Source organism: Branchiostoma belcheri, unplaced genomic scaffold (genome assembly GCF_001625305.1).
Source record: "Branchiostoma belcheri isolate BF01 breed outbred unplaced genomic scaffold, Haploidv18h27 scaffold67, whole genome shotgun sequence".
NCBI lineage: Eukaryota > Metazoa > Chordata > Leptocardii > Amphioxiformes > Branchiostomatidae > Branchiostoma > Branchiostoma belcheri.
Genome location: NW_017804320.1, coordinates 1,859,086 through 1,879,183, shown reverse-complemented (window position 1 = coordinate 1,879,183; position 20,098 = coordinate 1,859,086). Strand labels below are relative to the sequence as shown.

The 20,098-nt window shown below is 39.5% G+C and overlaps 1 protein-coding gene across 2 annotated transcripts in view; it reads left to right on the top strand.

Moving 5' to 3' along the window:
- LOC109483959 overlaps positions 1-20,098 on the top strand; it is a 31,474-nt gene that overhangs the window by 6,571 nt on the left and 4,805 nt on the right. The window contains exons 2-26 of one of the 2 annotated variants that reach the window (XM_019787110.1): positions 4,773-4,962; positions 5,543-7,342; positions 8,094-8,224; positions 8,811-8,890; positions 9,351-9,456; positions 10,083-10,197; positions 10,526-10,655; positions 11,122-11,261; positions 11,604-11,728; positions 11,920-11,993; positions 12,264-12,423; positions 13,047-13,158; positions 13,491-13,618; positions 14,066-14,142; positions 14,268-14,436; positions 14,635-14,755; positions 14,992-15,131; positions 15,399-15,472; positions 15,924-16,074; positions 16,362-16,485; positions 16,998-17,148; positions 17,283-17,485; positions 18,006-18,472; positions 18,970-19,582; positions 19,739-19,910. In XM_019787110.1, the coding sequence (XP_019642669.1) occupies positions 4,812-4,962; positions 5,543-7,342; positions 8,094-8,224; positions 8,811-8,890; positions 9,351-9,456; positions 10,083-10,197; positions 10,526-10,655; positions 11,122-11,261; positions 11,604-11,728; positions 11,920-11,993; positions 12,264-12,423; positions 13,047-13,158; positions 13,491-13,618; positions 14,066-14,142; positions 14,268-14,436; positions 14,635-14,755; positions 14,992-15,131; positions 15,399-15,472; positions 15,924-16,074; positions 16,362-16,485; positions 16,998-17,148; positions 17,283-17,485; positions 18,006-18,472; positions 18,970-19,582; positions 19,739-19,910 (5,714 nt within the window). In that variant the 5' untranslated portion in view covers positions 4,773-4,811. Of the gene's footprint in view, positions 1-4,772; positions 4,963-5,542; positions 7,343-8,093; positions 8,225-8,810; positions 8,891-9,350; positions 9,457-10,082; positions 10,198-10,525; positions 10,656-11,121; positions 11,262-11,594; positions 11,729-11,919; positions 11,994-12,263; positions 12,424-13,046; positions 13,159-13,490; positions 13,619-14,065; positions 14,143-14,267; positions 14,437-14,634; positions 14,756-14,991; positions 15,132-15,398; positions 15,473-15,923; positions 16,075-16,361; positions 16,486-16,997; positions 17,149-17,282; positions 17,486-18,005; positions 18,473-18,969; positions 19,583-19,738; positions 19,911-20,098 lie in introns of both variants that reach the window. The other variant, XM_019787109.1, reaches the window with a different exon arrangement.

Below are 20,098 nucleotides of genomic sequence, written 5' to 3'. Positions count from 1 at the left end.
CAAATACCCCTAGGCGTTTTTTAAATTTTTGTGATACAGGCTTTTAGAATGGTTTTATTTGAGTTTTTTTGGCTGTGTTATAGCAAATGTATTACTGTGTTAGTGTGCCGTGTTTACCACGTCTGGGCATGAGTCATCACAATGGAATGCAGGGCATCAACCAATAGGCATGCAGCTTTCCTCTATACTTCTTGCTGATTGGCTGTTGGGATTTAACTTGATTAACACCTGCACAGAGCATTTCCACCTGCACAGAGCATTTCTTGCTGTGATTGGCTGTTGGGATGAGGACAAGCTGACAAGCGGACTGAAGTGGGGTGCACATGTTAATAATATCACAACTAAGGCGAAACAGACATTGGGAGTGATTAAACGTAATCTGTGGGCATGTCCAACGAGAGTAAAATCACTTGCATACACGTCACTTGTAAGACCGAACCTTGGAATACGCTGCGACAGTATGGGATCCATATACAAAGAAAGACAAAGACAAATTGGAAAGGGTACAGAATCAAGCTGCAAGATTCTGTATGAACAACTATGTAAGAGGTGCTAGTGTCACGGAAATGAAAAGAAACCTACAGTGGACCTCACTTGAAGACAGAAGAAAGATGTCTAGACTATGCATGATGTACAAAATGACTAATAAACTGGTGGATGTCCCAACTACTAAGTACCTAATACCAGCTCAGAAGAGAACAAGAAATAGCCACGCATTCAAGTACCAGAGTTATCAACCAAGGATTGAGGTGTTCAAGAATTCATTCTTTCCTAGAACTATCGCAGAGTGGAACTCACTGTCACCAAGTACAGTAGGGGCACTGTCAATAGATAGCTTTAAACAATGTCTAGAGCTAGAAGTTCAAGGGTTAGGTGTAACAAGTCGATCGGTGTAATATAGCCAGCGCGCCGCCGCGCCGCGTGCCTGCGAAGCTGGTGTGTTACGCCGAAAGGCGGTTATACCGGCTATACAGATACAGATACAGACAGAGATTTAACTTGATTAACACCTGCACAGAGCATTTCCATACTGACAGTATGTCTTTATTCAAGTGTTTTGGTAGGTATTTCAAGCTTTTCTGCTCCAGCATTGGAATGAACGTTTTTTTTTTATTTTGAAAATCAACAGTTTGCATTATGCAATTAAAAATCCTAACCAATAAAGTAGGGAATAGCTATCCAACTGTTGTTTTAGTTGTATGTTACTTCATATTATAGTTATATCAATGTAAATCATTGTTTTCCCTTGTGTTTCTCATTCTTTCCCTGCCATGTCATAAAATGTGGTGAACCCATCGCTGTATTTGCTCCAAAGCAAATATTGGCCTTTCTAGTTGAAGAGTCTCTTTATTCAGTGACTTACCAACCTGATGAAACTATTTATGGAAGGAGATACGAGCTTGTGTGTAACCAATGACGTTAGAATTTACATAGCTAGTGTGACAGGTATATCAGCCATTGCTTCCGCTCAATTAGAAAATAATCTGATCTTCAAACTGTACTTCGATACAAGTAATCTCTCTCACTCTCTCTCTCTCTCCCTCTCTCGCGCGCTCAGTCTGCCGTCGGGGCAGCATGATGGCTGGCCAAGGTCTTCCACTGCTGGCGGTCATACCGAGAGTTTATTGTCATAATTTCACCAGCCCGTCTAGGACCCTGGCTGGCTATTACTAATCGGTACTTTCCGTAAAATTCTGCTTTGAAACAACAGAGAATTCTGGGATTTTATGTATACATGACATAATGTTTATTTAAGGCTACTTGTGAACCTCTGAGACGTAATCATTTGCGTAGAAAATGCGTAGAAATATGGGTAACTAAGTCAACTAGCTAGGTAAATGTGAACTTGGCTATCTGAGGACACAGGTATCCAAGCCACTAGACAGTTGTAGAGTGGCATATTTCAGTGGCATATAAACAGTGGCATATATACAGTGGCATATTTCAGTGGCATATAAATAGCACATAGCACATGACAGCGTAAAAACCTGACTTGTCATTCCTGAAACTTGGAAAGAGCGCACAACCTAGTGTAAGGCAATTGCATGGTGAGCAATATTTGGTACATTCATATAATGATAAGCGTTCCAATCTTATATCCTTTCAACTTCAGTAAACTCACAACGCAGTCCAGCGTAACCGCTAGTGTGCTTGTAGTATTGCGTGTCATTTTAACGCCCCATGCAGGTGTTAGTCGAAGTGCAGGTAAAGTTGATGGGTGGTAAAATATATTGAGCTGGGACTTTCCGAATGAGAGGATTTTCACAAAGGTGTTTATATTACCACACTTCGGTGTGAAGGCACTGTACATGTGCATAATCAGTCATAATGCCGGAAAAAGCCCGGTCTAATATGAGCTTGTGTAGAAAATTCAGCTCAAATCATAGGAAGTGTGACAGGTATATCCGATTTGTTTTTGCCTAATAACATTAAATACTTTATCTGTGGCTCAAACTGTACCATAACATCAGCAATACTAATTGCTTATTCTCATGATTTACCTTACCGCCATTTACCTAGTCCCCAAACCTAGTATGGTAATTGCAGTAAATAATCAGCACTTTCCGTACAATTCTGCAATCAAAACATTTAAGAGTTCTGGGACATCCTGTATACATGCTGTAATTTAATGCTACCTGTGAACCGCTTAGGCGTGATTATTTGCGTACCTACTGATAAAGTGTAACTTGGTGTACGTGCCAAGCTTTTCAAATAAATAAAAGGAAAAACGATACCCCACACCCCAATGCCGCAGAACCCCTCCCTTTGTTACACTGCACAAAGAAGGTAAGAAACAAATATATATGCGTAGCGTGACCCGGGCAGGAATACAATGTGGTCCTGTTCAGGCCATGTGAACTCGGTGTTTGAGTCTGCCTAAACACAACTTCCGTCAGCAGATTAAATTTGTAAACTCCAAGCAAATCCTAGGGTGGGAATTCCGAAAGACAGCAAGAAATTGGACAGGCAGTATCCATTGCGGCCAGATAGGGTCCAACACGCCACCCTTGGGCGCAGCATTTCCGGGTCAAGAGACAGAGCTATCACGCGATTACAACCCCGCGTATTTTAAACCACTACCTACTTCACTATATGCTTTGATTTTAGAATAAGCTGCTGAAATGTTTCAACGTATAAACTTAACGTATGATCAACAGTGCTGATGTACCCGACACTCACCTGTTGCTCGGCCTAAGCTTGTGGGGCCAGGGCTAAGAAGCTTCTAGAATTTGGAATTTGTGATGTCATCTCGCCGGGACTTCCCGATCGAGGGGATTCCCCACTAGTGTGGGTACCATCCTGGTTAGTTAACGACCGCTACCACATTCGCGGCGGTCGGTAGCGAATGTGGGAGCGGACGTTGACTAACCAGGATGGTACCCAGGATAATTCCCACATCAACACAAATTAGCGGCACACAAGCCTGACAATATACGTATATCATTAGTGCTTAAAATTTGGGAATTGTAATGTAGGCAAGTGACTCATCGTGGGGATGTTATGTAAAATGGAGTATGATATATTGCAAATGATGATGATGAAATCTTTGCTGGTGGCAACCGGATTAACAATCATGGCAAGTATTTTTACCTTCGCCAAGAAGGTTATGTTTTCTGTAGCGTTTGTATTTATGTTTGTTTGGGAACAACTCAAGAAGGTATGAATGGAATCTAATGATATTTGGTGTGTGGATAGGGTGGCCCCAAATCTCGACATCGTTAGACATTGGGCCCCCTAATGGCTTTCCTTGGTACTGCAGTAGAATGGTGGATTTGATATCTAATGATCTAGACATGCTAGGGTCACGGATTTTCCATGGAAAATGGCTCTTGTGTTCGGGAAGAACTGCCATTTAATAGTTTAGTCCCCCTGGCTTGTCCAGGAACTGATGGAGTATTTTTTTTGCATTTTTTGAGCATTCGATAATAGGACTATGAAAATGTAGGTATTGTTTTCGGCCTGTCTGCGCGTGTGTGTGTGTTTCCGCATACTTATAGTCAGCATAACCTCAGAACGCCTTTATGGATTGTGATAATATTTGATACGTTGGTAGCTCTTACTAGGAAGGCAAAGGTCAAGGTCAAATATGGGCCTCCTGGTGGCTGACCTTGGTACTGCAGCAGAACTTCCGGTTTTTGTATCTTTTTCTTCTGAACATGCTATGGTCTTGACTTTTTGGTGGCAATATGTATATATATATATAGCTTTTCCCGTCAGGAATAAGTGGTGTGAGGTTTGTCCCCCAAGCAGCTTGTTCTGGAACTGAAGGGGAGTTTCTGGCCAAATCTTTTAAGGTGGATAAGTCAAGAAAGGAACAAAATATTTTCATCATTTTTGTTATGTAGGTACGTTATGGAGATGCATGCAAAATAATTAAAAAAAATGAATACAAATTATGCAAATGAAGACTTAAATTTGCATTATTTAGGAGGAAATTCTGTAATTACAGTGTTTTACATAATAGTACGTGCATACATGTTATGTAATCTATGGCAGGGAAAACATCAAAAGATACCAATTATGCAAATTATGACCTAATTTGCATGACAAATGTGAAAATTCTGTGATTTATTAATAGTGAAAAAAAATTGCATACGACATGTACATTGCATAAAGTGACATCATGCCATACTGAGTGAAATTAATCCTGCTTTTATAACAATTGATCTTAGATTATTGAAATCCCTTTCCACACATTTTTTTCACTTGACAGTTTCATCAACATGCCTATAATCATTATGACTAACGGTAGGTCTTGTTTCTTTCTTTAGACTATAAGCAGGAGTTATATCCCACACAAGAAGACTACAATGGGAAAGGACAAGAATGGAATTTACAGATGGGGATGCAGAAACTGTGAAGATTGCACCGAATTTCAGCCAAGCGGCAACAGTGTAAGGTGTGACTACTGTGAGTGCGCTCCTATCAAACACAGCAAAGACCAAGGCACATCTCTGCAAGGTAAGTGCGTAGAAAGGTAACATTTGCAAAGCAAAGGCACAATGTTTGCCTTCGCATGTGGTCTGCTCTGTTAATTCTTATTCAAAACACATTCATATATATGGCGACGGGAGTCTAAATTCCTCCCACAATAAGATTGCAACATGATGTCACCAAACACCAGTTATTGTGACAGACGTATATATGGTTCAGGTCAGTGACCTTATTTGTTTGGAGAAAAAGAGGACGAAGAAACAGAGCAAAAACGATGTTTTCCTTCGGTAAACATAATTACACATAACACAGCGATACTATTAACATGCAAATAGCTGTTTTCACCAAATGTACACCCAAATTTTTATGCATCCTGTTACTCAGCAATACACCATAAAATGTCTAAAAAATTAATGTAACTTCTGTTTACAATTTTAGTTTTAACAATCCGCATGAGATACAAAACGTAAGTTATGAGTCGTGTAGCTGTTATATTCTGTTTAAATTCTCTGTTAAAATTTTCTAATGATGTTTCTTGCACATGCTTGAGGTGTACCCTAGAACCAAGCTTTGTTCCAATAAATGATACATTGCTTTACGTCATTAGCTCCAGAGTCAACCACTTCTCCTGTCCCCCAAGAACCAACAACACCTCCCCGAGAAAGGGACAGTTACAAAAGAGCTCAAGATAGCTCCACACAGCATCTCAGCAACAATGCAGACCATTCGTGGCAACAAGACTCGGGGGAAAGACATGAAGGATGCCAAGTGAATCAACCAACAGACAAGCAGGCATGTGGATGTAATTCGACAGGTGCACAATACCCAGATCCAATCCAGCCTTCCGTCCAAAGTATCCCCCACACACCATATTACTGTAGAGAGCAGCCAAGAGAGGTTTATTATGGTCATCAGCAAGACAGAAGGTACATATCATATGAGGGAAGAAAATCATTCCCTAGACAAGGCGATGTTCCCCAGACGGAGAGCTCTGGCTATGAGTCGTACAGTGGAGGAAGGCTGCCAAGAGAAGCTGTCTACAGCCATCAGCATCAGACCAGACCAGAGAGGTTATTCAACCAAGGAACCAGTAACCCTCAGACGAGCTACCTTCCTAGGGGTACCTATCCTTCCTACCACCATGAGGTTGCTTATCATCAACAGAGGGGCTCAGATGAGTTGGCAATTGGGCCATCAAAGATAGACTGCTATGCTGTGATGCTGCAGGAGCGTCTCAGAAATCTTGAGGAAGAGCGGTCCAGTCTCAAAAATGAGTTGGAAAATATCTTTGTTTTGACCATGCCTGGCATGGATATAAAACCAGGCACTGAATCCCCCAAGTCAACAAACCAGGCTGCAGGTTACATCATGGGTAAACCAGACTGGGAGCCATTGCAGAAGAACATTCCCATACTCCCTCCTAACCCCTCTCCAGTGAAAATAAGTCAGACTTCAGAGTTAGATCCCTCACAAGAAAAAAAGCTAGTCGACCAAGCTGTAGACAAATTGGGCGAAGGTCGAGATGGCTCAAGTGAAAAGCCGGTAGTGAGTTCTGAACAGTCTTCCACTACAGGTGTGAAGGCTGAAGAGGCTAACCCAGTTGCTTGTATCTCTGGTTCACTGACAGCTAAAAACGACAACCCTGCAAGTGTTTCACTTGAAGAACCATCCTCACAGAAAACCGTTACTGGCCTTACTCAAGTGAAAAACGACTGTGCAGATTCAAGGCTGACGGTGACTGAGCTTTCATTGCCTAGTCCTAACTCAGAGAGGGATATTCAGAATAGTCAAGCCAAGTCGAATGGCCCACTTGGTAGTCGAGGGACAAACAACTCTAGATCTGCAGTGCTAACCCCATCAGTCAGTTGCCAAACATCGATGGAGAAACAGGAGTCAGAGGTCAAGGCAAAGCCAGGTCCTATTTTAAAGCTGGGTCAAAATTACCCTACGTTCCATCCAAGAATCCATGGCAAAAACATTTGCATTGAGCAGGATGGCATGACTGCTCACAGTGGCAACAGCTTGTGCAGTGGAATCTGTTTTAGTCGCTATCCATGCAAAATCGGACAGAAGATTCATCTCATGATCACTGAAACCAAGAAATTCACAGGATCATTGAGGGTTGGCTTCACCTTCACTGACCCCGGGTCAATAGATCAGGACTCTCTACCATCACATTCCTACCCAGACCTGGCCCAGAAACCTGGGTTTTGGATAAAGCCCCTTCATGACAGGCTTGCACAGCAGGGAAATGTGGTGACGTTCATGGTGGATTCATCAGGAGATGTGTTCTACTCCATCAACGCAAAAGACAGAGGACTGTTCTTCAGCGGAGTAGATGTGTCTGGACCCCGTATCTGGGCAGCAATAGATGTCTATGGAAGTACCGTCGCAGTAAAATTTGTTGGTGAGTTTAAATGAAATACAACCTACATCATTAAGGTGTAATTTTTGACCAACACACTACACAAACTTATCACGGCAGCAGGAAGAACATAAGGTTTTTCATGATCCCAAAACAAAACATGATTAACGGTTAAAATCCTTCTCTTTCTGAATAAAAAGATCAGTAATTTGATAAAAATATTAGCCAAGTTGCAATATTTGATAATTAGAAAACATAGGTTCAAAGTCATTAACTTTTGTATCTTAATAAGGAACAAAGATCTCCAAGACTAGTTGAATAATCTGAATAGTAAAAATTTTTGAATTGCCAAAAATGGGCAAAGATGAAACGATGATGACAGATAGAGGAGACAAGACATGGCTCTGATGTAATGTTTTGTCTTTTACTTTGAAACATGTATTTCATTCATTTTATATGTGATTGTGGCTGTGTATATTTGATGTTACCACTGATATACACTAATTGAAAACTTATTTTTCAGTTGTTCCAGTGAGAAATGAATGTTGTAGTAGTTTGCAGCACAATATACACATAATTTCTTGTTTAACAAGGTTTATAATGTCAACATTTGAAAATGTAGCAATCTTGTTTTTTTGGGCCCGCCTTGTTTTTTTTTCTCACCCTACCGCATTACATTATATTTGGAGTCTGCGGAGGATGTCATCCATAAAATTTACTTGCTGTGGCCTAACTCACATGATGACATGAAATTGTTCAGTGATAGTTCTCTTTTTGATTTAATTTACTGTAGATGAGGCGGATGCACATGACAAAGGGAATAAGGCCATTCACGAGGGTGATCTGGTGAGGCTGGAGGTAGACAGTGTGGAAACTCTCGAGTGGCTGCAGGAAGGCCATGGAGGACTGGGTGACTTAGGAGAAGTAATTTTGACATTTATTACTTCCATGAAAAATGGAGGATTTGTTTTTGGCGTGTCTGTCTGTGTGCGTGTCTGTGTGTGTGTGTGTGTGTGTGTGTGTGTGTGTGTGTGTGTGTGTGTGTGTGTGTGTGTGTGTGTGTGTGTGTGTGTGTGTGTGTGTGTGTGTGTGTGTGTGTGTGGTTCCGCACATTTGCGGCCAGCATAACTTTCGAACATTTGGATGGATTGTAATGATATTTGGTATGTAAGTAGATCAATTTTGGGCCTCCTGGTGGCTCACATTGTTACTGCGGTTTTTGCATCTTTTTTCCTGGACATGCTATGATCTTGATTTTTGAGTGGCGGATAGCTTTTCCTGGAATAAGTAGTGTGGGTTTGGTCTCCCTAGCAGCTTGTTCTGGAACTGCAGGGGGGTTTCTGGCGAAACCTTTGAATTCAGATGAATTCACAAAGAAACAGTGTATTTTCATCATTTTGAAATTAAGAATGGAAATACAGAACATGAATTATGCAATATCAATAAGGATAAGCCAAGATTCTAAGCTCATGTGAGGGTTACTAGAAGCCATTATTAAATACAATTTCAGTTCATCAAGCAGGATGGAGTTGTTATTCGACTTGATGATGAAGAAGACGTGCTCATGCGGTTCAACAGCCACAAGAAGTTGTGAGTATAATTTAGTGTTTTATCCAATATCATACAATGTGCAAAATCACGATCTTTATTTATTTTGATATGATGATGTAACATGTTGGTGCATAAAGTGTATACATGTTAGACTGTACTTTACATGTTTCAACACAGAATATCAATTATGTCTATTTTAACAAAATATCAGAATCACATTGAATTCCAGCATGCTCGTGGTGCTCGAATTTGCCCTGAGTTATGAGATGCTGCATTGGGAATTTGATAATGATGTTTATCATTATTTCTACCCATCGGCTGATCATGAAAATTTACATATACAGAAGATCAAAGAAAATCAAGGGAGTAAAATTTGCTAATGTAATCTGTCAATATCCTGGGTCTCAGTACGTTATCTCATCTGTTTACTATCATAATTATTCGGTTTTAATGCGTATGATAACAGTTTCAGGGAAACCCTAACTATACAATGTTACAGGTGGTGTGTTAACCCAGCAGCTTTACAGAGGATTGGTGCAGCTGATCCTGATTCCTCCATGATTATAGAAGGGGACCTGGTGACAGACATATCTAAGACCAATGAGGTTGGTGCATTGAATATATATACATACATCACTATACATACATCACTATACATATAATGAAAACGTGTATATTCTATATATTTTGCAATCTTTGCGACTTTTTACAACAAATTTGTGACGCCATGGAATCTAGTTTCCTCCCCTTTTTTTGAGAAATGATTCTCTTTGAAAAGCAAATGAAGTATTTGTAGAATGTTGTCAAATTTACGCTTAAAGACCATAAAGGTAAATCAGTCATACTGAATCCATCCGCCTACAGTATTTCTGGTTCCAACACAAATGCAATGTATTGAAATCATTGTGAACGGCTTGTATTCTATTGCATTTGCATTCTACGAAGATCCGAATGTCAGACAGTGGGGGCAGCCAGAGAGCCATACAGGATCATACAGACACTTTTCTCATCAATTGTGTCTTAGGATTCTCTAAACCAATTTGACTCTAGAGTTGCATAGTTTTTATTTCTTTGGAATAGTATGAATGGCATTAAATAATAAGGTGTTATACACACGAATGATACCTAGTTGGAGCATATATGCATTGACAACTGACAACGATAAGATATAAATATAGCAACGGAATCGCATGAACATTTTATTGATGTTATGACATTTCATTAATTTCAGAGCCCTGGACGAGTGATGAAAATCACTGTAAGCGGTGACTATTGTGTCAAGTACATGTCAGGAGAGACAACGGAACTCACTGCCGATGATCTAAGGAAAGTGAAAATGGCTCCAGGTAATTTCACACAGAAGTGCACAAATACATCTAGACATTTTATTTTTTTTACTTTTATCTCGATAACGATTCAATTTGTTTGATAATAAAAGACAGGGAACTGCAATATGAACATTAATCACAGGATGCACTTTCAGGTCAACACTGTGGGCGTTATAGCGAATAGTAGTTTGATCTTTTTTAAATTACACATAATTATGAACTTTACGAAACGTCATAGAATTGCAGCAACTTTTCGTGTTGTTCATGATTTTTTCGGATTATACATCAATCAAAATTTAATATATCAAAAGTGTTCTTAATGACACATTTTTGCTATATTAAACAGGAGAAGCTTGTGAGAAAGGTCTTCACTTCTGGAAACGTGGTGTGGCTAAAGTGTGCACAGACTGTGGCCAGTGTACAGACAAGGGGGCCAGCTGTAACTTAAAAGCGAGTCCTCTCCGTTCTCCTGGCAGGTAAATGAAAGATAAAGTTCGCTTTCAAATTGTTGTACAACGAAGGAGCCAGCCATACAGACGTGTAAATGAAATCTCCTATTAATAGAAAATTGTTTTGTGAAAGAATATGCATATTATATGATACCTATGGTACAATATTCAGAGTCGGGAACTGTAACTTTGAAGAAATAATTGAGTTTGCAACTCAAAGTGTTAGCGGATTAAGCCTAAAACAATTACTACCCATTCGTTCCTATACGAGCATAAATCAATAAATTTGTCAATATTTGTTAAACTTAACCATTATTACAAAATGAAATAAAAAGCAGTAGGTGACTTCATGATCATCATGATAATAATACTCTATTGTTGGTCATTGTAATGGAATTCATTAAGTCCAAAGTACAATGTATCTAAGATTATTTCGACTTTTGATCCAATTGTGTTTGGTAAATGATTCAATTGTTCATTGTGTTTGTGACAGCCCATGCGGCTGTGGAAATAAAGAAGAAGGATGTGCAGACTGTGGGCTGTGTCGTGCCTGTGCTGGAGAGACAAAAGAAGAAAGTGACGATGAAGATGGGGATCTCGGAAAGCTGCTCCGTGCATGGGCTAAGAGACATGGTAATGATTGTCAAATAAAAGCTTCAATTGTTAAATGCAATCAATGACCAATATCTGTCATCCCCAACAGTGACCTATCCTTTTTGCTACCAGCTAGCCAGCGAAAGTTGGGTACCTGACAATGACATCCCCTCTTGATCGTGGGTGGCGACATACACGTAATTGACTGGTAGTAGATAGTACGAAACACAGGCCAAACATTATGATCAAGCGGTCTATGTCTGTCTGTTGCAGATAATGCATAACATAGACAGTGCACGTAGCATGAGAAAATCAATTGTGTTTTGAATTTGTGATAGATACTAACCGTATTTTTTCTGACTTGTTTTAAAGTTGGGGAAGAACAGGAAGAGGAAACTGCACACGGCATGACAAAAGGAGACAAAGTGATCGTTGACACAGATGCTGACACCTTCCGTGTGCTGCAAGAGGAAAGCAAGCTGCGTTGGAATGAGGAAATGCGAAAAGTAAGACTATATATATATCAGCTATTGTTAATGTAAACTATTGTGTGATTTTAATAATAGCTACATAGTTAATAGAATATCAATATCTGTAAAAAGTCTTAACCTGTTGCCTACACTTTTGTAGTCTGTTAATATAGATTCCATGAGTTCATGTGATTCAATATTTACCATCTTTTTTGCCTGGATTTTAGGTGATTGGTGTGGAAGGGACTGTTGTTCAATCCGCTAAAAAGAGTGTGACTGTCCAGTTTCCAGATGGCGTAAAGTTAGTAACATTTAATTGATTTTGTCATAGCCGCACATTGCCATAAATGCTATAGAACGTAACTTGAAGTTGGAGAAAAATGTCATGTACTAAAATAACTACTGCCATATGTTTTGAGGTTAATATAGTGTGACAGTCTAACATTGATTTTAATTATGATTGTACATTGAGACATAATAAACCACTTTTTTATTTCGTCAAAAACAATTTTCTCTTTACCTGTAACTTTTAAAATATTTTATTCTAATTTATACAAACCTATGTCTACAGGTGGTCTTTGGTTCCAGGGTGTCTAAAAAAGACCTCACCTGGCCAGCACGAAGACAGATCATGGATTAAAAAAGGTGAACTTGTGAAGGTGCTCAAAGACGAAAGAAAGGTCAAGAGGCTACAACAAGGGCATTGCGGCTATAAGCATGACATGCAGGCGGTACGTCAGTTAGAAACACACACACAAAGACACACATGTACACACACACACACAAAGACACACATGTACACACACACATACACACAAAGACACACATGCACACACACACACACACACACAAAGACACACACACACACACACACACACAGACACACATGTACACACACACACACACACACACACACCAACATGTACAGCGCACATGCAATGTTCAAATATGAGAGATATTAATCTTTTTTGTGATGCACACAAACGAACCCACACAAACATACCACACATTAGAGAAGCACACCCATGCACGTAAAAACACACGAGGATGATTTATGCATAGTTACCCTTGTACCCTCTGCAGTATTGATATTCTTGGGCATTATGGACCACACAATTCCAGACATAAGTTTGACTGAAAATTGATTATTTTGTATAATACTATTCATCATTTCAATGCAATATCAGGTTATTGTATACAATACTTACATGTCAAGATAATTGCAATATATAGATTGTATATATGATGATGAAATAGAATACACAGAAAGGCTATGGTGTATAGTTTTCTTATTAATGGAAAGACTTAGCAAAAAGTATTGAATATCTCATGAATAAATTACATCCCATTTCAGTCCCTTGGGAAGACAGGATGTGTGCTTATAGTAAAAAAGGATCAAGTTAGGGTGGAGATCAACTACAAGAGTTGGTGGTTTAACCCTGAAGCACTCACCCCTGCCCTACAAGGTTTGTTCAGTAGCACGTCAAACTTTACAACAAATGGAGTTTTGGAGTAGAACTTTACTTATCAATTGCACTGCAGCTATTCCTGATTTTTTTGAGGATGCTATTTTTCATTTTGCTTATTTTCCTTTTTAACTTCTAAAGTGTAAGTGCTAAAAAAACCTTCCTCGAATTTTAATAATGACTTTTAATCAAGGTTGCACCCTTTATTAAGTTCAGAACTACATTGTGCAAGTTGCCGAAATGAATAATTCCTTTATTATTCACTTTCAGCATGTCAAGACATAAATAATTGCATGCGCATTTATGTATTTTATAACCCTTTATTCCCATAGGAAGCGTAGAAAAAGTGCCTGCTGCACGCCAATTGATAGTGGGGGACCAGGTCAAGGTGGACCTGGATGTGGAGACTTTTAAGACCAACCAAGCTGGCCATGGAGGATATGTCAGCAAGATGGCTGAGGTCAGTCTATCTCAACCAACTATCTCAATATCATTATTTTCTCAAATAATTAATTTCATTGGGTCTTTGAAGATTTGAGGTTTTACTGCTAGCAATGTAGTCTTAAGTGTTAAGTCCTTTGGGACAACATTGTTAGCAGTACACCTAGCTTCCGTGCGGTAAAGCAGTCACAATTGCCATTATAAAGACTACAGACTGTTGTACAGACTCATCGGAATAAATAACTTTCAATCATTCACCAACTTTATTGAATTATTCACGGGTGCCCATATTTGTCTTTATAATAGGAAGACTGATATGAAGATTTATGATTATCAGTAAATTTGGATTTACAGTGTAATTTACGGAATGGGTGAAGTGTTCTATTGTTTGTCACCTTTATCTCTCTGACTTTGAGTATTTTAATACAAGCTTTTCTCATTCTGAATATTATTGTACCACAAACAGTTGGTGGACCGAGTTGGTGTAGTGCATCAGATTGACATTGATGGTGATGTGATTGTCTACTACCCCAACGGCACAAGGTAGGCAATCTACGCTGTGTGCAACAAACTAAGTTATTGCGTCAAAACGATAATTCCTCACGAAGCACAACAAAGTCAAATACAATGGCGCTGACTGTTGCCTTTTCCCTATACTTAAATATAAGGTGGTGCATCAATCCCTTGAGTCTGGGGAAACTGTCTCCAGAGGAGTGTGGTGTAGTGGACGTCAGTGGTGTCATGGAGATTGGAGACTGGGTCAAAGTTGAGTCTGATAAGAAGAAAATCAAGCATGTCCAAGAAAGGACGGTGAACTGGGATGAAGGCTACTACGACGTGAGTTATTGCATTTCAACGTTCGTCCTGTTGTACCCCTAAGAAGAACATTTGAGAGATATTGCACGATGCAATAGTTTCTTAGTCATATACACAATCAAGAACAATGTATCCTTTATCATTGTACTGTATAATATCATCTAAACAGTTGAAAATGTTTTGAAACAATGTCAATACTGTCTTAAATTTATACTACAGGCTGCTGGAAAAGTCGGACAGGTGCAAACCACATATCCATTCAATGACCTGGTGCGTGTAGGCATTGAGCACAAAGGATACCCACTCAACATTTCCCTTGTCACAAAGGCGACTGCACAGGGTAAAAATTTATGTCTAGAACTGTACTTCAGGATTAAAGAAAAGATTCATCAAATTTCTAATTTCAAAGATATAATGATTCCAGTGGTTGACAAAATTGCTTGATATTCGATTATTAAAAGTCTATAGCAATGTTACAAGATAATGCCTTTTTACGGCTGATAGACGTATGCTAACACGTATAGAAATTATGTTTGCACCCTAACCAATGTACCTTCTACGCTTACAATACCTCAGACATACATGAGGCCTTTGGATCTGGGGATGTGGCAAATCCTGGTATTGCTAGAGGTGACCTGGTGAAGATTGGGGTCAGCTTAGAACAACTGAAAAGAATGCAAGATGGACATGGTGGATTTGTGGACCATATGGAAGAGGTACAGTCATTTATTTTAACACAGTTAATTTACAATTAAAACATTACAATCATGTTAAAGTGCCTGATAATCGGCATAAGATGTTTTATGCTGCTCGTTCAATAGCAGTCAAAAGCTTGTAATATAAAGTTTATAATGTCGTGCAGTCATACGTGACGATAAAGGTGGATTGCATATTGCTTTTGATCTTTGACTTTCAGTAGGTCACATTTCCTTGTATCTGCTACCTTCAAGTTAGCTAATCAATGAGTTACCTTTACTTGACAGGCGATTGGAACCATTGGTTCCGTGAGTTACATAGACAGAGATGGAGATGTCAGTGTCAGATTCAGTGTGAAAAGGTGAGACAAATTTAGTTTTTTATGGTACAGGTACCCATCTTATTTAGCATACACACATGTTAAGCTGCTACATCGGTACTAGTAACATTCTTGCCATAATGCCCATCTCATCTCTCAATGGCAACATAGATGAAACTTGACTATAAACAAAGCCAGCCAAGCATTATACACAATACATTCATTACCTGTGAACAATGTTTTTTTCGATATGACTTGTTTCAATTTACTATTTCTAATAAAAGCAACACCAGTTAGAAACTATTATGATGAGATTATGACATTGTGGAATTTTAGTAAGTTGTTATAACTAGCTGCTAATGGATTCTGTGTCACAACTTTAAGAACATAATGTAATAATTGAAGAAAATGCATGTTGACAATGACACTGTAAAGTGAAGCGGTGTGGATTTGAGATTTTGAATAATTTGTTTTTCTCTGTAACGGTTTGCAGGCTTTGCTACAATCCAGATGTCCTGACAAGAGTCTCCCCAGTGGAGGACATCTTCCATGTTGGAGACATTGTTCTCATTGAGTCAGACAAGGGCAGACTGAAGCGTCTCCAAACTGAGGAACATGGCGGTTACAACGAAAGGATGCTTACGGTAAAATGAACTGTGTATTCAGCCTAATGTATACATGGAATACTGCACAAGCAGGGTTGTAAATTTCCACAAATTTCTCTTTAGATATAAATTGAAAACAATTCATTTACTCTCGTCCTGTCATATTATAGTTCATAGGGAGCTCAAGGATACTACAAAAAATTGCAATACAGTCCTTGTAGTTAAGGTTACAGTAATCTAATCATGGAAAACACATATTACTCACAGTATATGATGATTTCATTTCATCTCTCTCTCTCGCTCTCTCTCTCTCTTTCTTTGTACAGACCTGTGGGAAAACTGGAAGACTACATTGCCTAATCAGCCAGACGAGAATAAGAGTGAAGGTCCAAGGAAAGGTCTGGGTATTCAACCCAGACCTACTGACACGAATGGGCAACCCAGGCCTTGGTAAGTATATGAATCATTCACACACACAAAAAAACATTTACTCAAGCAACTGGATAGGATTTTGGAAACGGTCAGACGTTTCAGGTAGCATCCACTACCTTTCGTCAGTGAGACTGCAGGAGAAAAGGTTTATAAGCACGAACAACTGTCATCTGTGTTTTATGATATATTTTAATTTGTAATGTTATGTAATGTATTATATTTATAAACGAAAGCGCATTTTACTTATGATGATTGTCTGTAATCTTATTAACGTTTCCCGAATATTGTAATGAGCAACACAATTCAGACTTAAGTCTGCGAGTTGTTTAATAAAGACTGCATTGCATTGCATTGAACAATTGATTTAAATGCTAATAAGTGAAGACAATTTTTTGAAACTCCAAAAGGTAACAAAAGTTAAACAAGTAAAGACAAGGATGATGTAAATTAGTAAAGAAGCTCCTGTTGTTTCTGGGGCCTAAGTGTTGTCTGGAACGACATTATGTTTCATTCATGCATGATACATGCAGGTACTGGTGACTGGCAGTCAGCTACAATCTGTGCTGAAGGACGGCATGATTGGAGCCGGGGCCGCTGTCTCGTGTGTGTTAAGTGTGGAGAATGTACCAACTACGGAACATTGTGTCCTGCTCGTGGCAAACCAGGAAGATACCCGGGCAGGTAAATGTTTTTGATTTCTTGGAAAGAAAACAATTGCAACATACATAGCATACACTTGTCATTGTATCAGTTGATCCATCTTTGAGGATGAGTGTACATTGATATTCTGGCTTTGTGCCTAATCCCTATATCAGTTTGTGTGGCTGTGGCAATGGCGATGCTGGCTGCGATGACTGTGGATACTGTAGAAGATGTGCAGGGGAGCCACATCTTAAAGACAGAGAAGATGATCAGGATGATGTCGTGAAGAAGCTACTTGCCGGGCTGGGTGATGATGTGGGTGGGCTCTTCACTGGACCTCTACATGAAGCTGTTATGGAGTGGTTGGGCAAGAAAGGTTGGTACATGATCACACCGATTGAATTCCCCCAAGTTACTGCATGGTACTGCGGGTTCCTTTAATACTCATGAGACTGTGTTCTCAACACTGTGTGTGATTTAAAAACAATTGATAGAAATTCGCTCATTGACGTTGTGTACCAGAGGACTTGCTATGTGTATCATTGCTGGCTGATACTTTAGTCAAAATGTCCAAGGCAACTACATGTACGTGTGTCACCACACACAAACATGTTTATAGTATATCCTGTACACAACAAAAGCATGAAACACACGTTTTTGACCTGAACTCTCTACCAAATGGTGTTAATTGTACAGATCCAATCAGTGTTAAAGGCACCTCAGCACAGCACCATGATGTTTAGGTGAAAGCAGTTTCATTTACATGATGCCTTTTTGTGTGATGTTAAGTTAATAACCTTTTTTTTTACTTATATAGCTGAATGATGTTTTTATTCTAATCCATATGAGGTATATTGAATAATGATTAGAAATTGGATGGCTTAATTTTATTGCAGCTGACAAATCTGAAACGCCAGGCCATGACCGACTTGAAAGACCTGCTCCGCCAAGGGAAGAGATGGTACCAGTCCTGAAGAAGATGAGCCAGGCCATAGAGCTGATGAGGGAATGCAAAAACCTCGACTCTCTCAATGCGGTGAAGAATGCTTTGACCAACGACTGCTTCATCCCGTTTAAAAATTACACGGCTGAAGCAGACGGGCGGCTGATGGCAGACACATTGGCCAACGTCGATGGACCACAAGTCTTTATGGACTATCTGCAGCTCCTGTCCTCCTCAGTCAGTGATGGAAGTAATGCTGAAGTAACGTCAGGCTCACTAGAGTGCATTGAATTGCTGCGCGAGCTTCTGATTTCCTGCACACATAACAGCTTTGAGTTCTGCCGTGCTGTGGGGAGATGCGGTCTACTTCAGATGCTCGTACAGGATCTTGTGGCTCTTCATAAAGTCGCCGGAAATGGGGTACGGTGTGCTTACACAGTAAAATAAGGCACATTTGCTAGGGGACTTTGAAAGGCAATCAACTCATGAGTCATTCATGATGCGGTTATCAATCAGATTCTTTATCTTTATGCAATATCATATTCTCTAGACAGATTTTTTCCTGGTTTTCAAGTATTCATTGAAGGGGAAATAATACTGATTCCAGTGCATTAGTGCATTCGCCAATATATTTGTATTTTATACTATCATGAAAATTCATCTGTGTTGGTAATTACATGTTTAAAATTAGAGTTAAAAATTTTGATACAACACGAAAATATCTCTCACCTAGAGCTTTCGACCAGTCACTCTGGTCTTCCTCAGTAGACTGACCCAGTGAGGCTTGTCACGTGGCTTCTTTAAAGTGTGACGAGTGTGAGAGAGTGTTGGATCAAAAGTTTTAACTCAAGTATAGTTGTTAATACTAAAGACAGTAAGCTAGTAAGATGATATACATCACTTTTTTTTCTTTTCAGAGCACCGGGCTAATGATCCAATCTCTTCTTGTCATCCTTACTAATTGTGCAAGAACACCAGACAACCAAGAGTGTTTCACCCGCTGTGGTGCCGCAGAAGCCCTTAAACCGTATCTTAGGAACAGAGATGCAGATATCAGGGTCCTCACACTTTCCTGTTTGGCATTCATTGTTGAAAATCAAAACATGCATCTTATTAGATTGAATGTAGATGGTGCAGAGCTGATTGTGTCCCTGCTAAAGAAAGCCCTTGACGACCCTGATCACTCAACAGAAGTAGGAAACTACTTCTACCCTGTCTTTGAGATTGCTACTATGCTTGGTGCCCTTGTACAGAATGATGAAAACAAGCAGGTATTCGTCACAAATGGTGTGGTGGACTTGCTCTTAAAGCTGATAGAAACTGGTAATGATCGAGAGAAGGAAGCCGCCATCCTGTGTGTCCAGAAGCTGGCCTACAGTGATCACATCCGCGCCCTGATACGGAAAGATACAAGAGCCGAGGAGGTGTTGAGAGCCACGAAACACAGCAGAGGTCTTTCCTCTGTTGTTCGAGATGTGGCAGCAGCTGCTCTGCAGATCCTTAGAGATGGACCGCCCAGAGTGCTTGAAGGTAATTCACCTTCTTTACCGTTACAAGTATCCTAGAACAATGAATATTTAAAAATTATTCAGTAATTAGCAATGCCATTTTCTTTTAGCATATCATACTAGTTTTGATACGGAAAGGAAGGGAGTATTCCAACTTTGTATTCTTTTCGGAATTCAGACCCAAGCGGAGGACCAGGAAGAATCAGCACCATCAACTACTCTGACCTGACAGTTAAGGATGCTGTTGGAAAGGGTGCATTCGGAGAAGTCTGTAGGGGCTATCACAAGAAATGGATGGTGGATGTGGCAGTGAAGAAACTCAATTCCAAATCACGAGAGGAATCAGTAAAGTAAATATTTTGTACTTTGAAAACATTCTGTACTCAAAGAATAGTCATCGCCTGTTGCCTGGCTCGTCATTTACATACCAAGCAAGGGCAATAGTATACCAGTATGTGTCCAGTCCTAAGATAATTAGAAATGTCTGATGTTCCTTGTATTTCATTTTATATGCGATATTTGATTTTTTAATGATTAG